This window comes from Miniopterus schreibersii (assembly GCF_964146895.1).
Source record: "Miniopterus schreibersii genome assembly, chromosome: 2".
Lineage (NCBI taxonomy): Eukaryota > Metazoa > Chordata > Mammalia > Chiroptera > Miniopteridae > Miniopterus > Miniopterus schreibersii.
This window is the reverse complement of record NC_138102.1, coordinates 75,850,899-75,871,584: the sequence shown is the minus strand read 5'-3', so window position 1 is coordinate 75,871,584 and position 20,686 is coordinate 75,850,899. Positions and strand designations below refer to the sequence as shown.

Below are 20,686 nucleotides of genomic sequence, written 5' to 3'. Positions count from 1 at the left end.
GACACCCTGAGGTTATTCCATGAAGTCTTCAAGATGCATCCTAACATCCAGAAAATTGTCCTGCTTCATAGCCAATTGCAGTCAGGGGTCTTACTCCCTGGAGGACCAGAGACCTCATAATACCTATCAGAAGCTCGTGGCTTCCTATAGAACGATGTTGCTCCTTGTGGTGCTGCCACATCTAAATGAAGATGAAACCAGGATCACTGCTGATGAATAAAATAAATAGTGCACTGTCAGTTCACATGGACAGTGCAGGAATTCTATATTTAAGAAGCTCTTTCACCTGTCAAAGGACAAAGAAGCAATTCTAAACAGAATGTATTGGATCACTTTTATGCATAAAAGTGACCTTATGTGAGAGCGATATAGGCACTCATGAGAGGTGCTGTGCTGGGAAGGGTCTCATGCCTGGTCTAGGTTAGCAGGGTAGGTTTGATTCTTTATCTACCTGTTTAGCACAGCACCTGTTCAGCACAGCATCTGCAGGTGAAGATATGACTCAGCAGGATAGTCTACTTTAGCTAGAGCTAAGATTCTTGTTCATTTGTTTAAGGTGTTTGCAAGGTGAAAAGGGGAAATTCATCTGGTCTTGGGGTGAAGGAAAAAAAGGAATTAAAATAAAAATTATTTTTAAATTTTCCATTACCACTTCTTTAAATATTTTTTCCACATTTTATGCCATGTTTATTTATCCCAGTATAAAAGCAGAAATTATCCCCAAAGTAGTTTTTTAAATTTTATTTTTATTGTTGAAAGTATTACAGATGTCCCCCCTCCCTCCACCCTGTTCTGGCCTTCTCCCCAGGCCTTCACCTAACTATTGTGTGTGTCCATGGGTTATGCATATATGCATATAAGTTCTTTGGTTAATCTCTCTTCCCCCACTTCCCTTATCTCCAAAGTAGTTTGCTCTATAATGATTGAAGTAACTTATTGTGATTGATCATGTTTACCCTGTTTGGTTTAGTTAATTGAAAATCAAGGAATCTCCCTCTGGATAGATTCTGTATTTTATTACACTTGCAGAATCCTAAAGCATTTATGTCATCCTCAATTCTCAAAATAATTATATAGTTTTTGAGACTGTCAAGCCAGATTTCCTGATTGTGTGTTACAAAACAGGTAAGCAATCTTAAATAGTGACCTGAATTTTCCCTATTTAGCCATTATTGGTGGTTCTCTGGCTCATTCCTCTTAATCTTGACCAACCCCAGGAGGAGAGAAGGAGCAGAGAAGGTAAAGATAATTTGGGTGCTCCCAGCTGTTTCTCCTAGAAGAAATAATATTCAAGTCTTTGAAGAAGTAACTGAAATCTCTTGTATTTTGCTTGCCCAATATCAAGAACTTTGCAGTGGCCTATGCAAAACAAGAGTTCACCTAAGGGACCTTCAGAAGATTTTCTTAGCAAAAAAAAATTGTGTAAGAGGTACACTCAATCAGGGGTTAGAAAGTACAGCTGAAGGAGGTAGGGGTGAATTGGCTGACCCACAAGTGGCCTAAATTGACACTCACAGAGGAGCACAGTGGAGAAAAAGGGAGCAAACACAAGACAATGTTCTAATTTTCCATTTACTGAGAGATTAATTTTTGAAATGTAATTCTGAAGCCCTTAAGAGTGATTAGAACTGTTCTCCTATGTCCCATTCCAACTTAAACTTTACATTAATTGTAGTTCATTAGGCTCTTGGAAGGTACTTTTTACCAGCATAGTCATCTATTAGTGTGAGCATAAAAAGGAGTAGTCCTCCAAGACCTCATTTTTCCCTTAAAGTACTGCTTGTAAATTATTTTGTCCTGTAGAAAAAATTTAGAGTGCCCTCAAATAACCTTTTGGAACAAATAATTTTATTATTTTTAGATAATTATAGAGAGCTTTTGGAACTGAAAAAGTAGAAAAGGTAAAAAATCACCTAGCACGTGTCCACAGGCCAATTTTACTTGAAGAGCCTGTGATTTGTCTGATGAAAAGGTGCTCAATCCAATAAATAATACTAATACTAATAGATATGTCATTCTTTCAAGTACAACATTAACTAATTAGGTTTCCTTTGACCCAGAGGTAAATAAGGTCACTAAGTCCAGCCATACAGTGTTGATTTGCTTATCCTAAAAAATGATCCATGCCTCTCTACTTTTGAACACACTGCTCTCTTTCCTGGAAGGTGTTTCCCTCCCTTCCTTATCTACCTACTACTTGTCCCCTATCAAATATTTGATGACTCAAACCCCAAACCCTCATTTTTTTTGCACACAAATATGTTTTACAGAAGTTTTATTGATCAGGTTGTAACCTAAAGAAACTGACTTCAGTTTCTTTGAGCAAAGCAGGCCTTTTTTTAGTAAATTCATTAAACTGCTATGACCTTGGTCAAGCCACCTCATTTAGTGGATATTGAGGGCACTTTACTAAGCCCAGAAGTTCTGTTTCAAAGGATTTATAATCCAAGGAAGAAGACAGTGATAAGTAATTTACCTCTTACAGGAAATGCACAGTACAGTTTTGGGCAATGTGAGATTTATGTATTAGACTGTGTACAGCATCCTAGAAATCAGGGAAGAAGTCACAGTTGACAGTGTCTGAGTGAACATCAATTGCCGATGCTGCTGAATCAGGGAGAAAGATGCAGTGAAGGGAGACAAGAGTAAGCGGCATTTGACCCGGATTCTTAAAGATGAGTAGGAGCCTGGCAGTAAGCTGTAAAAACAGATTCAGAAACTATTGAATAGGGGGAAAGAGCTCTCAGGATAGAACTGGGATCAATTCTCTTATTGCAATAGTTTCTGCTAAAATATTTTTAGTTTTAACTATTGTTTGGCTCTGGTTTTAAGGAGGGAGAGGGTAACGATTGAGGGCATTTCAGACAGAAGCAAAGGAATGAACAAATGCAAAAAGGAGTAAAGGTACTTAGGGAAAAAGTAAGTAGTAATCCGAAGAAAGCTAAGTAGTCAAGGAAAACAGGAATTCTCTGTAGCCAGAGCCTAGAGTACTGTTGAGGAAGTGCGGGAAGATTAGGAAAAGGAGGCTTCTTTTAGCAGAGGAGTGGGACTGTTGGATGATACTTAGAACATGAAGTGCCTTTTTCTATTTATTCATGGGAGCTCAAAGGGGAAAAGTAAGTTTGAACAATACTGCTTGGAAAGTTATGCCAAGAAGTTTGGAGTTTATCCTGTGGAGCCCACTGGGATTTTCCCAAGAGCTGTAGTCTGTTGTGGAGGCGATTTGGTCTCTGTAGGCTGGAATGGCAGGAGGCGTCCCCTCTCTTGGCCTTAGTTTAGTCACTTATACTAAGAAGAGACTTGGGTCACTTGCCGTCTCAGGTCTCTCCCAACGCTGACAGTCTGCTTCCCTTGGCTTCCCTCACTGCCTGGGCCTTGTGCCCCACTCCCTTCTCATCTTGGCGCAGTTGTCACCTTCTCTATCCTCCAGTCCCGGGTGCCGTTCAGGTGAGTGTGTAGGTATGCGGGGCACGGCTCTGGGGTAAAACGAGTGTCTCCTCGTCTGAGGCCCTTCATCCCAGGCAGCACCCGCGGGTAGCGCGCCAGGGGGAGGAGGTGCCAGGTCGCTTCTCCGCCCGGGTCGCACGGGGTGGCCGCCGCCCCTCCCCGCGGCCCAGCCACCCTGGGAGGACAGCCGCAAGCCGCCGACCGCGCGCCCCGGCTCCCTGCCCGACAAAAGCCTGCGAGCCTCCGCGGGGCCGGAGGGCGGGACTCGCGCCGCCAGCCTCTCCCACAGGACCGCCTGCGGAGTCCGAGGGCAGAGTCCGCCCGAGAGCCCGCCGGCCGCGCGGGCGTTCGCGTCACGTGACGCAGCCTGGCCACGTGACCCTGCGGGCCCGCCCCGGGCGCCCCGCCTCCCGCACCTCCTCTCCGCTGGCCCTCGGCCCCGCGGCTGGCCAGTGATTCTCCCGCCCGCGAGCCTCCGAGATCCCCGCGGCGCTCCCGGCGGCTGGGCCTGGCAGACGGCGAGCGGCAGCGGCTGACCTCCCAGGTAGCCGGTGGGTCGCGGGCCCGAGCTCGCGGAGGCCGCTTCCGCGCCCACCCTGCCCTGCTCCCCCTGCGCGCGCGGGGCCGCGCCGGGCGGCGGGCCCCGTTACTCCCGCTCCTCCCCCTCCCTCGGGCGGCGGGTTCCGGTCCGCGGCCCCACCGGCCCGCACGCCCGGCACCTCAGCTAGCGTTTCTTCCACGGGGAGAAGAAGGGTGGGGAGAGGTTAGGGGAAGTTTTCCGTGCTCCCTCTCTCTTTTGAGCTGCAGGGACGCGGGTTTCCTGCTAGCTGAAGTCTGTCGCAGCTGTCGGCGGTGTTTTGCTGAGACGCCCACCTCGACCCTCCCCATCCTCGCTGGCTCTTCCTCACGGTTCTTGCATCTCCTCCTTTCCCTCCGCTGGGGAGGGTAGTGGTGTCACAGACCATATTCTTCACTGTTTCCCATTCCGCCACGACACGGACTCCACAAAGGGCTGTTCACGTAGTAGGGACCTTTATCCAGGTATAGAGTTAACTGAGTGAAATGACATTTCGCTTCTCCTGCCTTAAACAAACTGCCTGTTCTGTTTAAGATAACCCTTGAGGCACGCTCCGTTCTGCTTTTGTAAGTGGCTTTTTGTTTATGTTTATTTGCATGTGAGATGCTTCGAAGTCATCTGCTGCAGAACTCTGCAGTTGGGGATTACGATTTTATAAAGCAATATTATAATAATGCTTTAAAAAACCCCAGATTCATTGTCTTATTTGTCTTTGGCCTATTGTTTTTTGGGGGGAGGATTATAGCCCTTGGAGGCAAAAGCTGTGAGTTTCTGAAACTGGTGTGCATTGTGGGATCATAACATCAAGGCATATAATGCTGAAAGAAATGGAAAAACGATTTAACCCTGGTGGTAGTTTATAGTGTGCTTTAAACTTTAGAAAGTATCCATTCCAAGTGAGCAGTGGCTGAATTTCACCTCTTTGAACTACTTTCAGGGTTGAGTATGTAACTGTATATTTAGATTCTATTAATACAGCAGTTAATCTGTGGGCAGGGTATCTTTTAATCCATTGTGTGAATACCAGTCTATTTATTAATACTTCTAGACAGCCTACCCTCTAGTCTGTTTCTCTTAAAGAGGAAGGATATTAGTCATTAAAAAGATTTCCGCAGTGATTGTGTATGATCCCGATGATCCAATTTGGAGAGCTTCAGAAAACGGCCATAAAAACCAAAGCTATCAAATTTTCAGCTTAAAAAAATTAAAAAATTTTTTTAGAATTAAAGAGTGCCTGCATTTTCCAGCAAGAGCTTGGCTCTATCTTAATAATCAGCAGCTCAAGCTGGGAAGTCTGAGACAGTGTCTCCTTTATCTGGAAGAATGGTGATAAAACTGAAAGGAAGTCAAAGACTATTATTATACTATTACTTCTGTGTGTACTACATTCAGGGTCATGCATGGAAAACAAGCTTTGGGCCCTCAAGGAGTGTAGAATCTAGGCAGGGCATTAGGACACATTTAAAAAATATTCTATGGTTAAAAAAAAAATTAAAAATGTCTCTCATTGTGTACATGGTGAGGAATGCATGGGAGGCACATGATGAATATTGTCTGAATTTAACCAGAATAGACTTCCTAGAGGAGGTCAGTAAATCAATTATGTATTTGATCTACAGTATGAACTTAATTTTTTAAAGTTTCCAAGCACATTAATTCCACAATACAGACTTAATTCTTTAATTTTGCAAAGAATAAAAGAAAATTTAGAAAATATGAAGCATAAAGAAGAATGTACTTACTTGTGATTATACCATCTAAAAATAACAACAGTAATATTTTGGGGTATAAGTCCTTTTTATTATGCAAATTTACTGGGTTGCTGTTCAGATAGTGAGATTTCAGGTTATAAGAGATACTGTAATATCCAAACCTAGCTCATTCCTGAGTCTAGGAGGGCCAATAGCAAAAGTTTGAGTATTGAAGAACTTAGCCAAATATTTTTGATTCTTGAGTTTAGATAGAGTTTAGATAGCAAGAGTTCAAATAACCGGAGATACTTCTATATTTTTTTAGTGTTATATACATTTAAAAAAAATGAGAACATACTCATGTACACATAGTAAACGATAAAGTGTGAAATGACTTCAGGAGATGAGCAGTCCCATCCAGGAGAGCCTATACTGAGACCATTCTTAAAGGATGGTGTCTGTCCTTCCTACAACCCCAGAAAAGAAGATTCCATGGCTTTTCTCAGATTAGCATTCCACAGGGGCAAAATCTTTGCTGAGATATTCTTTTTGATGCTTAAGGAAAAGTTCTAGTTTTGGAAATAGACAAAGCCTACCCTCTCTTGAGTGCCTCAATCCTGGACTCAGGTGGTATAGTGGGAACATCCAGTAATATTGTTTACAGCTGTGGTAGTTTCCAAAGATGACTGCCAGAAATTCTTCCCATCCCTGTACTTGACTGCCACTCCTACCATCAAGAGATGGAGTCTGTTTCTGCTCCATTCGAATCTAGCTTGCCTTGTGACTTGCTTTGACCAGTAAAATGTAGCAGAAGTGTCATTGTGTCAGTTCTGGGCATGGTTTTTTAAGAGGCATGGCAGCTTCATCTTTCATTCTCTTGGAAGCCAATCAGCATGTATAGAGGCTTGGAAGCTTGGGCTAAACTAGGTGAAGAGTGAGACCACCTGGGTTGGCCCAGATATGTGAGCCAGACCTGTTTCAGCTGTAGGTAAGCCCCACCAGTGCCTGTGACCTCAGGAATCAACCCATCTGAGTCCAGTCAAGACACAAGATTGAGAGAAATAACATGTTGCTATTGGTTAAGGCCACTGAGTTTTGGGATGTTATGTTATTCAGCAAGAGATAACTGAAACAACAATTAGCGCCTTGTGCCATAAAACCCTTAGTTTAAATCTAGTTCACATGTAAGTCAGCCCCAGGATGTGATCCCTGAGCACAAAACTGTGGTATGCAGCAGCATGCTTTAATGATAAATCTCTAAATCAAGTAAATATATTGCATAGGGATGCACTTATTGAATTAATTAAACCAGTCTGGCTGTATCTCATACTCTACAAGGTAAATAAGTAAAAAAGCATTTTCTTTTATGTAGTTATTATTTGTATACATGATTGTTATTATCAGTCTTAAGTTAATGTTTTGTGATATGATTCTGACATGTTTTAAAGGAATTACCCATTATTGTAATGACATGTGTGGTGTTCCTTGTAGTTTATATTTGATGAATTTAGCACCTGATTGTAGCCTAAGTCTTTATAGTACAAATGTAAGATCTGCTGCAGTGAACATGTGTGCTTTGTCCTCAAGGGTCAAGGAAAGTGAATCTGATGCAAACTGTCACTTCTAATGTGTATGTTACAGGACTTAAACTGAGAGATTGATAGATTTAAAAAATCTATCATTCGATTTAAAAAATGGTAGATTTTTCAGGTGCACTTCTGTCATTGCCTTTAAATGAGAAAATCCTCTGAGCAGCTTCCCATTCTAATTCTGGTTAGATCAGTAAAAAAAAAATCAAAAAAACAAGCCCTTACCAGTGTGGCTCAGTTGGTTGGGCATCATCTAATGCACTGAGGGGTTGCCAGTTGGATTCCCAGTCAGGGGACATGCCCTGGCTGTGGACTCGATCCCTGGTTGGGGGCATGTGTGAGGCAGCTGATTGATGTTTTGCTCTCACATCAGTGTTCCTGTCTCTCTCCCCCTCTCCCTCTCTCTAAAGATCAGTAATTTTTTTAAAAGTCTTTAAAAAAATAAAATTAATATAAAAAAACCAACTCTTTCCTGGAGAAGAATATCTCACAGGCCGTCAGATGGGTAGAGTACCTTTACAGACTTATGGTCTCTGAATTTCCACTGGGCTGTCACAGCATCTCTTTAAACCGTGCCCAGTGTCTTTCTCATTCTCGCTGGTGACTGCTTCAGACTCCACCTTTTTTTGTTGTTGCTCCACTCCACTTTCTATTGCTTACTCTTAACAGGAAACTTTCTTCACAGGGAAAAATAGGTGATCTCAGAAGAGAATGTGCCCAAATGCAAATTAAACCACTAGAATGACTATAATAAAAAAGACAGAAAATAGTAAGTGTTGGTGAAGCTATGGAGAAATTGGTACTCTCATAAATTGCTGGTAGAAATAACTGCAGACTCACCTCGACTGTCATTAGATGATAGATAGATGATAGATAGATAGATAGATAGATAGATAGATAGATAGATAGATAGATAGAGTGTGTGTGGGGGGGAAATTGCCTCCAACTTCTGTCTCCCCAACCATTTAACTCACTTTTATTCATATCCATCCTTTCCTTTTTCTCTTGTGTTTTAATGGAAGATTTCCCACTTTCTGTGGCTTACCTACATTTCTGCTTCAGGTCCCATTCCCTGTTACTTTTTTGGAAACCTCATTTAGTTATGTCCTCTCTTCTATTTTCCTATTGGCTCCTTCCCATTAACATTTAACCATTTTCACATCTCTAACATGTTTAAAATAAAAAGATAACCCAAAATGTGTCCTTCAGCTCCAGCCCATTTTACAGTTACTACCCTATTTCACTTTTTCCCTTCACAGTCAAACTTCCTGAGCATGTTGTTTATACTCATTGTTTCCTCTTCTGCTCCTTTCACACGCGCCTCATCCTGCTGCAGTCTCGCCTTGTCCACCCAAAACCTCCCTGAAACTCTTCTTGTAAAGGTTAAAGGTTGCCAATACTTATTAAATCCAATGGACATTTCTCAGTCCTTCCTGTGTTTGGTCTCTTGGTACCTCCTTTGTGTGATGCTCATGTTCCTAGGCTTCCATGACGCTCTTCTCCTGGTTTTCTTCCTACTCTGCCTGTACAGTCCCTTGTATGGAGTATCCTTGTCCCTTTGCCACTGGAGTTTCTTTGAGTTCTGTCCAAAATCCTCTTTTCTTACTCCACACACTTTTCCCTGGATGATCTCATACCAGATTTCCAGATCTCCAATCCATGTTTCTTTTTTAATCTTCATATTTATAAATCTATTGGACTTTGATATCCCACAGGTAGCTAAACTTAAAATGTCCAGAGTATAATTCCTCATCTCTCCTTGAAACTTCTGTATTCTCTGTTGTAGTGAGTGCATTACAGTTCACTCAGTTACTTAAATTGAGCCTCAGTGTGTAATCCTTGGCTCTGCCTTTCCCTTATCTAGCTCCTTCCTCCCATACAGTCAGTTACAGAATTCTCTTCAGCCTGTCTCGCATTCAGTTTTCTCCATTTCCCCGGTATAGGCTTCCATTCCTTCTTTCCTGGCTTACCACATCCACCTTAGGTTCCCTCTAAGAACTTCTTCATCCCATCTAGTCTCTACATTCAGCCAGAATAATCTTTAACAGACATACATCTGATCATCCCACTTCCCTGCTTAAGATCCTCCAGTGATTACATGTTGCTCTAAGGATAAAATCTAAGCTTTTTTTTTTTTTAAATATATCTTTATGGATTTCAGAGAGAGGAAAGGAGAGGGTGAGAGAGATAGAAACATCAATGATGAGAGAGTCATTGATCGAGCCCGCAACCCGGGCATGTGCCCTGACCGGGAATTGAACCCTGATTGCCTGGATCCTAGGTCGACGTTCAACCGCTGAGCCACACCCGGCCCGGCAAATCTAAGCTTTTTGACTACAGCCATGCTAATTGTGTTTCAGTTCCTCCACCAGACCTTTACCTGGCATGCATGTTCACTATTCCAGGTGCCTGCCTTCTTTTCAGGTAGTTGACACGTCCCAATTCTGATGCTTGTATAGCATCCTAACCTCACCATTAGAGTACTGGCCTCACTGTGGTGAGCATATGTTTATGTGTCTAGAGCCCATCACCCCATGTAAGTTTTGCTGGGTGTTCAGGTGGTGGTGGTGGTGGCTCTGTGTTCTGTTACCTAGAGGACATCCAGTAAACACTTACTGAATGAATACAGTATGGTTCTGCATGTCCATTGCTGGAATTTTAGTTTGGCTTTAGGCCAACATGCAGTATAGTTGGTACTTTTCATACAGCAGAGACTAGTAGATATAGTCACTTTAGAGAGATCCATGTAGAAAAGATTCACGATATCATAAATAGATTTGAACTTGGGCCCCTCCATTCCAGCTTTGGACTCATTAGAAAAGTAAAATGATGTATTATTGTGCTCAATCCATTTCTTTAACTTGTTGTGATCTGTTTTGTGACCCCTGTGTGTTTGGTAACAAAGAACAAAATTTTGAAGGAAAATTATTTTGAATCATGGTAGGTTTTTTTCTGGATAACCCTGGGTATGTTGTTATTATTTTTTTTGCTGCTAATACTCTTGCCATTTCTATTGTTTACTTTTCTAACCTGAGTACATGGCTTCAGTAGAATTATTTCGTCACTTACCATGAGCTGTCAGATTCCCTATATCCTAGAATTGCCTAAAGTTTTTGTGCAATGAAATGAAAGTGTTCCCTTGGATGATGGGGCTAAAGAATTGCTTCTCGAGGCATTATTGCAAATTGTGCTTCAAGCCAAGTAACCTACTGGCAGTGGAAGTGACATTTGTCCTTTTAAATGAGTGATGAATTTGAACAAAACTAATGAGACAAAGGGCAGTCACTGAGAGTGTTAGGAAATTCTAAAACAGCAATGATGCTGTTTTCAAATGAAGGTAGGATAACTTTGTCACCTGTACAGCTGCATCTTTATGAAGGATGGCAAAAAGTCTTTTGGAGAATGTTACATTCTCAGAGCCCCTTAGTCTTTGTGGAGTTTGTTAAGTATCCAGGACATTCCTTCTTTCTCTTTCATTCTTTTAGTATGGTTGGCTTGCAGAAAAGAGAAGTGGATGACGGCTGTTCTAGCAAATGGGACAGTAACAGCATTACTGTCTCAGCAAATCTCTAAAACTTTGCTTCTTTGCAGTACTTATACTATAGAAAGGGTGAAATAGTTTTAAAGTGGATTTTTATTTAAGGAAATTTGAGGCTGATCCTATTTTAGAGGCTTGTCTGGACCTGGGAAATACATTTTCTGTCTAAATCAGTGGTGTAGCATCTGCTCAGTCTCAAAAAGCTCATCAGAATAAGTACGGAAGAGATCGATAAGAGTAACATTTAGCTCTTCTGTAACCTGAGAGATTTTTTTGAATTGCTTTTGCAGTAGCATACATGTATGACATAACAAGTAGTAAAGTTGTACACCAAAACTTTTAACCAAACCCTAGAACTACACTATTTAAAAGTTTTCCTAGAATTGAAATATAATGCATTTGGAAATAAAAGATGACCACAGCCTTAAGTCTTGTGTGCTCAAATGGGAACTTACGTTGGTGAAAAAAGAAGAAGGCTGTGAAAAACACTTGTTCCTGCAGGAAACTGGATGATGTTCACTGAGGAAATGCTTATATTTTATCATCTGGTAGAGTACTGAGAATTTGATTTCTTGGATTTCATAGAACAGTTTTCTGGGATATATCATTTTTATATAGTTGTAACTATTGTGCACATATTTTTTTCCATTTACATGTGAATATGTTTCACTTGAACTATATATTTGCATGTTATATCCCATCATTTGCTTAGTTATTCCACTTACATTTGCATTCTAGGTTTCCCCTTTACTAGGATCTGACTTTCTATTAGACCTTAAGATCTTCAGAGGCAGAGGCCGTGATTGTATTGTTCTTTAATTTCTCCCAGCATTCTTGGTATTTGGGGTCACTGTCAGAAAAAGAATTAATATGCTATTACTTTGTTCACATTATCATACCTTTGTCATATCAAACATTTGACTAGGTACCTCATTATAAGTGAAATCATACATTTTTTGTCCTTTTGTGTCTGGCTTATCTCACTTAATGCTTTCAAGGTTTAATCTTCATTGTAGCATGTATTAGAATTTCATTTTTAAGGCCAAATAATATTTTATTGTATGTAGATACCACATTTTGTTTATCCATGCATCTGTCAATAGATATTTGGGTTTTCCACTTTTTTGCAATTGTGAATAATGTTGCTATGAACATTGATGTACAACTATATGGTTCAAGTCCCTGCTTTCAATTCTTTTGGGTATATATTAGAAATGGAATTGAGAGATCAGAGTAGTTTTATGTTTAATCTTTTGAGGAACTGGTAATGTTTTTCACACTGGCTGCATCATTTTGCATTCCTATTTTCTACATTTAATTGTATATTAATAATTTATTTTATAGATTTGCCTGAAACACTGCCACCCTAGGTTGTGAATTTAAGGCAAGAATACCTTTTAAAACTTCTAACAGCTTTCAAATAACTAAGCTTTTATTTTCACTTAAAATATTTGTTTATTTTTTGGTCACAAAGTGTTTGTTGTAGAAATTTGGAATATATTTAAACAATACAAAGAAAGAAAATGTCACCTCTAATCTCTCCAGAGAAATACATTTTGATGTCTATATATCCTTTTCCTGTATATATTATACTTTACAATATTGTAATCATGTTGTACGTAATATTTTATAACCATAGGTAAGCCTTACAGGGTATACTTTTTGTGTGGGGTGTATTTATTATTTATTTATTATTATTTTTAATCCTCACCCGAGGATATTTTTTCCATTGCTTTTCTGGGGGGAGGGGAGGAGAACGAGAAATATCCATGCGAGAGAGGCACATTGATTGCCTTCCACATTTGCCCCAAGCAGAGCTGGAGATCAAGCCTGCAGCCAGTTGCAGAATCAAACGGAGGACCCTGCAGTTCTCGGGCTGACACTCTAACCACTGGGCCAAACCGGCTAGGGTGGGTGTTTTGTTTTTAACATGAGAATTAACACATAATTTAGCTTTTTGTTAGCATCTTCCCTCGGGATGCTTCATTTACATGGTGCACAGAAACTTGGGAAGGAAAAGCCCTGGGTTACCTTTTTCTTAAGATACTTAGTCACTGCTGCATACTTTTGTGCCTATTCAGGATGGTCTGGGTTGAGCAGCCCACTGAAAATTCTTCCCTCTAGCAGTGCCTCCTCAGTATGTTAATAGAATAACCTCACATATTACTATTTGAAGTATCTAATTTTTTTGGCAACCGCTGGAGTAATGACTGAAATGAAATGTAATTGAGCTATATTTATATTCCTTTAAAGTAGAATCCGTACAATTAGAGCAAAACTGTTAATACTTCTACTTTATGTTTAGGCAAATTTAGTGAATCTCATAAGATATCAGAACTATCCCAGTGCTGCTCTTCTTGTGATCTTTGTACTTCAGAGTCAGCCACTTAAGTCTGATAGAGATTTCAGAACAGATTAAAAGCTAGTTAATTTTTAGTGATTATATCTTTTTTAGCTTTTAGGATAATAGTATATACTCTATAAGTTTGTGGTAGAGGGTAAAACATTAAGTCTACCAAATTGATAGAATTACGATACATAGTATGATTTTCTTTTTTTTAAATTGTTGACACTATTACAGATGTCCTCATCCCCCCCCCCCCCCGCCTACCTCCACCCAGCCCCTGCCCCCTCTTCCATCTGGCTATCACCACACTATTCGCTGTGTCTGTGGGTTATGCATATATGTTCTTTGGCTAACCCCTCACCTTCTTTACATCTAGTCCCCTCTCTCCCTCCTCTCTGACAGCTGTCGGTCTGTTCCATGTATCCGTGCACTGTGATTTAGACCCAGGAAAATGGAGTAATTAAACATCTCACCACAGTAATTTAATTGTAATGATGATGGTGGTAATTTTGTTAATTAGAAAATTTTGGTGGTACAGTATTTACATTTACATTGACATGTGCTGCCTTAGTAAAGATATGCTATACGCCCAAGCTCAAGACTGTGATCTCTTGTTCTGTACAGTACATAGCACATCCTGGGTTTTAATACCTCCACAGAACCTCTTGGAGAACCTTGTCTGAATTTTGAGGATCCCCTCTTTATGTCATCAGCTGCCAGGTTGCGCTTAGTCTAATGAAGACATATTTTGTACCTTAGCAGTTTACAGCCCAGGGATGTACTTTGTGCTCACACAGTCCTGTAAGCTCCCTGAGGACAAAGGTTTCATTTGGTCTTCAGAGCCTGCCTCTCAGTGGCTTTTGGAAGAATGAAAGAATGAATAACATTTGTGAAGTTTAACCAGGCAAATTTAGACAGAGGCATACTGGGGGATGTTTTTTGGGAAGTGCTTTTTATGTTTGTTTTAAAAACAGATGCTGATGTACATTTGTGAGACTAGATAAAGTCAGAAGTAATATTGGAGAAGTTTAGCAATTGGAAAGACCAGGACTGATGTTTCTGTCAGAAGAATCGGAGAGATTGGGGCTGACTCCTAACTATGCCACTTACTGCTCTGTGACCTTGGGAAGTCATTTCACCTTTGAACATCATTCCTCATCTGCTGCTGAGAATGGGTTATGGTCTCTTCCTTATAAGAGTATTGTGAAGATTAAATGAAATAGTGTATGTGAAGCTACCTAACAGCGTCTACAACAGAGCAGGTTCTTGACCGTTATTAGTTTCTTCCTTCCTGCTCTTTATTTGCTTGTGTTGTTAGGAGTAATTACTTGCTTGACCAACATTACTGCCTTTGTTGTTCCCAAGCTTACGAAAATCCCCCATAGCTTCTTTATTTTATCTTGAACATAAATTATAGATTTTTACAGAACATATTTTTGAGAAACACAGGCTCAGAAGGTAAGTTGCAAGTCACTCTGATTGATTCAAAGGAATTAAAAGTAAACCTAGGACTAAAACACAGGCCTCAGGACTCGGATTCTTTCCATTATACTATTGTTGATGCTTTCTGCTTTTATGATGGGTGTGGACATGGAAGATATAGGGCTTGGTTTTTATATTGACTCTTAAATTACAAGTCTTTGGAAAAATATCTTGTAAAATAAAGCTTCAAGTAATTTAGCAGTGTGGGTAAACTCAGTTCATATAATAAGCCATCATGAAAGCTTGATTTTTCTGTAGATTGCCACACCCTTGGGGCAGAGTTGCCTGTAACTGTTTAATAATTTCAGAATAATTGTACTGCTGTCAGGACATTATATGATTTTGAGTGCTAATATCCCTTTGTGTTGTAATTTTAAAGATGGTGAATCTTATATTTTGGTTAATTTCCCCCTTCCCTCCAATTTATCTATTTAAAATTTAATTCTATATTACATAAAATATTAAATTTCAAAGACTAATTTTGATATGGTTTATATTCTAGGAAAATATGCTTCTGGATTTTCTTGGTATTTTTCTACTTTATAGGCATTTACACTGTTTTACTTCTTGTGACTCCTTTCCTTGTCTGTTTTGTAAGAGGCACAAATCAGGCCATTTGGGGGCATCTTTTTGTTACTTCTAAAAGCATTTAAGACAATCTTCTTATCATATAATGAACACTTATGAATGGAGAACAAAGAAAAGAACAACAGTCTAGTAGAAAAAATAGGGCCTTCATATAAAAGGATGGCACATTGTTGGCCCTTAAACATGTGAGACAGAGGTGAAGATTGCACATGCTGGCTCTGGACTGCATGGCTTCAGGGCCTCCCTCTGCCACTTACTAGTTTAAGCAAATTCTTAATACCTCTTTGCCGTGGTTTCCTTGTCTCTAAAGTGAGGATTAAATGAATTAATAAATGTAAAATATTTAGAACAGTGCTTGGTATGTAGTGCTCAAGAAATGTTATTTGTTTTATTGCTATTATTGTGATTATTTCTAAAAATGTTGCCCAACTTCACTCAGCATAAGAGGAATTCAAGTTTAAACAAAACTGAGATACCAAGATAATACACTGTGTAGTAAGGGTATAGGTAGACAGATGCTGGTTATTTTATATATTGGTGGTTATTTTATATTTTGGTACTACTTCAGTAGAGGACAATTTGAAATAGCTATTAAGGGTAAACTAGCTATTGAATTTTGAACTGGCAATTACATTTTTAGGAGTTTATCTTAGAAATTTATGTATAAAAAAGACATGTATATACAATAATATATGGAAACAATAATTGCAGTATTGTTCATGTTAGCAAAGACTAGAAATGACTTAAATGTCTCAGTGGAAACAGGTAAATTGTTATATCAATATAATGGAATGCTCTGTAGTACCATCGAAAAGAAGTGAAGTAGGTCTGCATGTACTAATAGAGAATGATCTGCAAGATGTGCAGTTAAGTAGGGGGGGGTAAGCTTCCACACATACATATAATGCTCATGTAAGTATACACTATCTCTGGAATGAATTAAAATAACTACTATCAGTGGTTGCCTTTGAGGAGAGGGTCTGGGAGGGAGGATAGGGATACTATGTTCCTATACCCTTTTGTACTATTTGAAACAAAAAATTTTAACATTGATGTATTAGTTTTTACCCTCCCCCAAACCTGTTCCTGCCAATACACACACATATGCAAGTGTGTACACACTTGCATGCACAATTTTCAGAACATTCAAATGTTATTCCAGGAGTCTGGCTGTGCAGTGACAGGGAATAGTATTTAAAGCTTATTAAATATGTAGTGTGATACTTGGGGTATAACTGGAACCTGATCCTTGTTATCCAAATTGGTGCTGATGGGATAAATCTCCCTGGATGGTGGCAACTGAGGCCTTGGCTAATTATGCTCAAGCTCTGAGGGTTGCTTTATAGGTGCTGTCGTAGGTGCTGGAGCCAGAAAAAGACCTTGGTCTTGGGCCTGCCTCTCTTGGCTATTTTTAGAGGTCCGAGAAGAGAGTGAGTAGGAAGAAACTTCAAGAGTTCTGTACCCCATTGGGAAACTGTAGTTGTACTTATCAACTGTTTGGTTCTACTTCAGTTTCCAGAGGTGAGAGCCAGAATAGAAATGCACTTGGCACGATAGGGTTTTGTGCTTGTGTCCCCCCCTGGAATTTCTAGAAATACTTTTTAGCCCTAGAAGAACTGGAGCCATGACCAGGATTCTTTGTGTAAAACTCCTTAAACAGATCAAGTTTAAAGTTTTAAGGGAATTTATACATCTCTCCTTTTTATTGGGTACTATTTAAGCTAATTGCTATTTGCATAAAGGCTGTAGTCATCACCTCTAACACCAGAATTAGGGTGAATTGTCTTGCCCTTATTCAAGTAATGTTTCTCAATGTCAAATGAAATATGGTCTGTCTATATGTAGAAAATGTTGTCATATGAATTAGGATGAGAACATAATGCTTTATTTTATGGTTTTATCTAGTAAATCTTAGGTAAATGCTTCTTAATATTTTTGCACCTCTAAACTATCTGAGGTGTGTCCATTCCCATTGTTAACAGTGGCTCCATGTGGCAGTGATATTCCACAAGGGGTGGGAGTCTTTCAGTGCATTCTAGCAGTGGTAGTCAGTGAGTGGGGAGGTAGAGATAATGATTCTGATTTTTATAGCACACATCCACCCGCCCACCATCACCATTTCCTGGGGAAAATATACCTGATAAGAGGCCCTGGTTTCATCCAGTTCTCATGTCTTCCCTCCATTATCTGCTGTCTGCTTGCATATAAGCATTTACATAACAGATTAGCACTGACTTATAAGTGTGCAAGACAAACAACTGGTTCTGGCAAGTTTCCCTCCCATTACAGGAAATGGCCCAGGTCTGAAGGTGGAGGAAGGATTAGACACGTTGCTAGGGAAAGTGAGCAACCTGTTTAACCAAAGGTGGATAGTTTATTCTGGAATTAGCTTTTGTTTTCTTTTATTAGCAGTCTCTTTTAAAAAATTAGTTTAGTGGTTTACTTTTTTTCTTGGAATCCTTTTTTGTTTGTTACAGCAGAGATGTCAGCAGATTTATAGGAATTGCTTGAAGCCAGAGTCATGGTGGATGTAGGAAAGTGGCCAATCTTCACTCTGCTCTCATCTCAGGAAATTGCATCTATTCGGAAAGCATGTGTCTTTGGCACCTCAGCCAATGAAGCGCTGTACGTTACTGACGATGATGAGGTAAGAATCTCTCAAAATCCAGAGTTTAAGTTTAGGACTTATTTTGGGATTGAGCTTTAAGCATGCAGTTTGAAGATTGAAAAAGGTGGGGGATAAGAGAACCTCAAGTTCAAGAAGACTATATCTTTGATATAATCTGTATTTTCTTTCAGTTTCTTGGTTTAATACCACTCCACCCCTACTACTCTTTGAGTTTCATAGTATAGCCAAATATTTTAAAACTAAGTAATGTCAGTAGAGGTTGACTTTTCTTAACAACTTTTTCAGTCTCTTTCTACCTACTGAGCTGTCAAACTGAACTTGAGTGTGTCTCATTTTCAGACTGAAGAAGGGAGCCTTTGTATAACTTGAGACCAAACATCTCAACCAGAACTGTTTGTTTTCCAGGTCTTTGTATTTGGATTGAACTATAGTAACTGTCTAGGAACTGGAGATAACCAGAGTACACTTACCCCTAAAAAGTTAGAAGCCTTATGTGGAAAGAAGATTAAAAGCCTTAGTTATGGCAGTGGACCACATGTTCTTCTCAGCACTGAAGGTAAAGAGAATAAATCCAGCTTTTCAGTTTGTGGAAAATCAAGCAATTAACTCTAAGCTAAGACGAGGTAGGGCTGGATCAAATAATTAATTTCTAATGGTTTGTTTATTACTTTCTGAGTGGTAAAAGTTCAACACTTCAGACTAACTGTGGAACAGCCATAGGATGACTTGCAAATTAAGTGAACTTCTGAGGTTTTAGGCTGCTTATATACAGTTGTGGAAGATTAGGTATAGCTACAAAGTCATCCTTGCAGCCTAATTTTTGAGTGGATTTGTGGTAACAAGGCAGTTTTAAGGTTTTACTTGGTACATTTTTATAAGCACAGATAAAACTGGTTTTCCTTTCTTTGTGTAGTTCCTGAACCTTGAATTCAAGAAATCTTAGTTTATTCCCTGGCATTCCTGTGGGTGCCTTATGGAAAAAATGTGGGATAGATTCCTCTCCTTTTTCTCTCTGCCTCCCCAAGATCACTAAAGAAGGAGACTATTCATTCGTCTTTGGTCATTTATCTCCACTGTGGGCAACCAGAACTCTCTGAAAATCTGTTATTTATAATCTAAATTCTTCCTTTTATATTTGAGGCATATTACCGCTCTTCCTCTCTCTCTCTGTCTGTCTCTCTCTCTGTGTGTCTCTCTCTCTTTCTCTCTCACAGAGGTCCTCAGCTTTTTGTTGGGTGATCCTATAGGGTTGCATTTGGGGGACAGTTTGCTTGCCTACCTTTTTGTCTCCAGACTAGGAACTTCCTTGGATGTTGCCATTGGTCTTCTTTGTACTGAGCTTTTTCATTGCTTTTAACTCATGCCTGAGTCCACTCCAACTTGTCTGCATCTTTCTCAAGCTGTGAGATTTAGATCTGAGCATGACTGCTTAGTAAGAGTATAACTAGTGTTGAGCACAATGAGGTGATTATCTCACTTCTGCGTTATGTAATCGTGCCTTCTAGCATCACACTGGCTCTTTCAAGCAGTTACAAGTTTGCTAACTGGTTCAGCCTGTCATCCATTGTGACCTAATGATTTCATTTTTTCCTAACACATACCGGTTTCTCACCGTAAATTCCTCAGGCAGTTTTTTTAGAATGTATATGTATACTAAGACATATACATTCACATTTTTGGTTTTCTTCAAAGTGGTGGCTTTAGGAAATTATAACTCTAATTTTGGAATTAGTTTCAGTGTCTAGATCATACAGTTTTAACTATCTTGAATGTTACAATTGAGATATAGATATAAATAACAATAAACATAAAAATATAAATATATGATTTTCTTGTGGGAATATTTTTCATTTTTTAATTCAGTTTTGATCATTATAATACATTTTACACAATATTTATTAAACATGCTTTGTGTTATGTATCTGCCTATGTGAATACATATATTCGTGTGTATTGTATGTTGACAATCATACAGTTTTAAAACAATTTAACACTAAATCATCATAGTTTATGGCTTTTTGTAAAAAGCAGAAGGACCTCTGTCTTACCCCTCTTCACTCTTAGAAACTGCTCTTCTGAAGGAATACTTTTAACCCTTTCACATGTTTCTTCTGATATTTAATTTCATATTTTTAAGTTAACATACTGCTATTTCTAAATTTTTAATTTTAGATATTATCCTTTGACTTTTATAATGGCAGATAGAATTTAGCTCTCTTTCCCCTGCCTTCCCTCCCTCCACTTATCGTTTCAATATAGTGATATCGTCATTTTGGTGAAGTCAGTGTTCAGTGTTTACAGCATTTGAACTCTATAAGTATTGTTTATACCTAAGCTCACCTCCTTTCTTATACAACTGTTTGTTTTCCTGGGGTTCATTTACACGCCCAAACTCTTACACAGCAGTATTGCCTCACAGTACATCTGAGCATATCAGGTCATCTCTGGAGCCCTCTGTCTCCCTCATGCAGCCTGGATTGTCACTCTAGACCTACTGCACAGCTGTCAGCCTAGAACTTCATTTCACCATTAACCTTGGAAGTCTCCTTACCTTTGTCCTCTCTGAATCTCCTATTCTTTGTGTCCTATAATCCTCCTTGGATTATACTCCCATTTGGGTGAACACACTCTCTAGTAGTTTCCCAAGGAAAGGGGTGTGAGAGAAACCTTTGAGTTCCTGTCTTAAAATGTCTTTATTTTATCCTTGCAATTGAGCAATGGTTTGATGGGGCTTAGAATTCCTAATTGGAAATCATGTTTCCTCAGAATTTTGAAGTCATTGCAAGTTTCAAGGGTTG

General features: G+C 39.5%; 1 protein-coding gene across 9 annotated transcripts in view; it reads left to right on the top strand.

Annotated features, from left to right (window-relative positions):
* Positions 1 to 3,862: 3,862 nt before the first annotated feature.
* RCBTB1 (RCC1 and BTB domain containing protein 1) overlaps positions 3,863 to 20,686 on the top strand; it is a 50,746-nt gene continuing 33,922 nt past the window's right edge. For 4 of the 9 annotated variants that reach the window (XR_013998252.1, XM_081129453.1, XM_081129459.1 and 1 more), the window contains exons 1-3: positions 3,863 to 3,991; positions 17,737 to 17,906; positions 18,294 to 18,444. Coding sequence is in view for 8 of the 9 variants with exons in the window: in XM_081129453.1 (XP_080985579.1) it covers positions 17,781 to 17,906; positions 18,294 to 18,444 (277 nt within the window). In the remaining variant the exon portion in view is untranslated. Of the gene's footprint in view, positions 3,999 to 4,248; positions 4,489 to 4,512; positions 4,591 to 17,736; positions 17,907 to 18,293; positions 18,445 to 20,686 lie in introns of those variants that run through there. The other 5 variants (XM_081129455.1, XM_081129454.1, XM_081129456.1 and 2 more) reach the window with 5 other exon arrangements.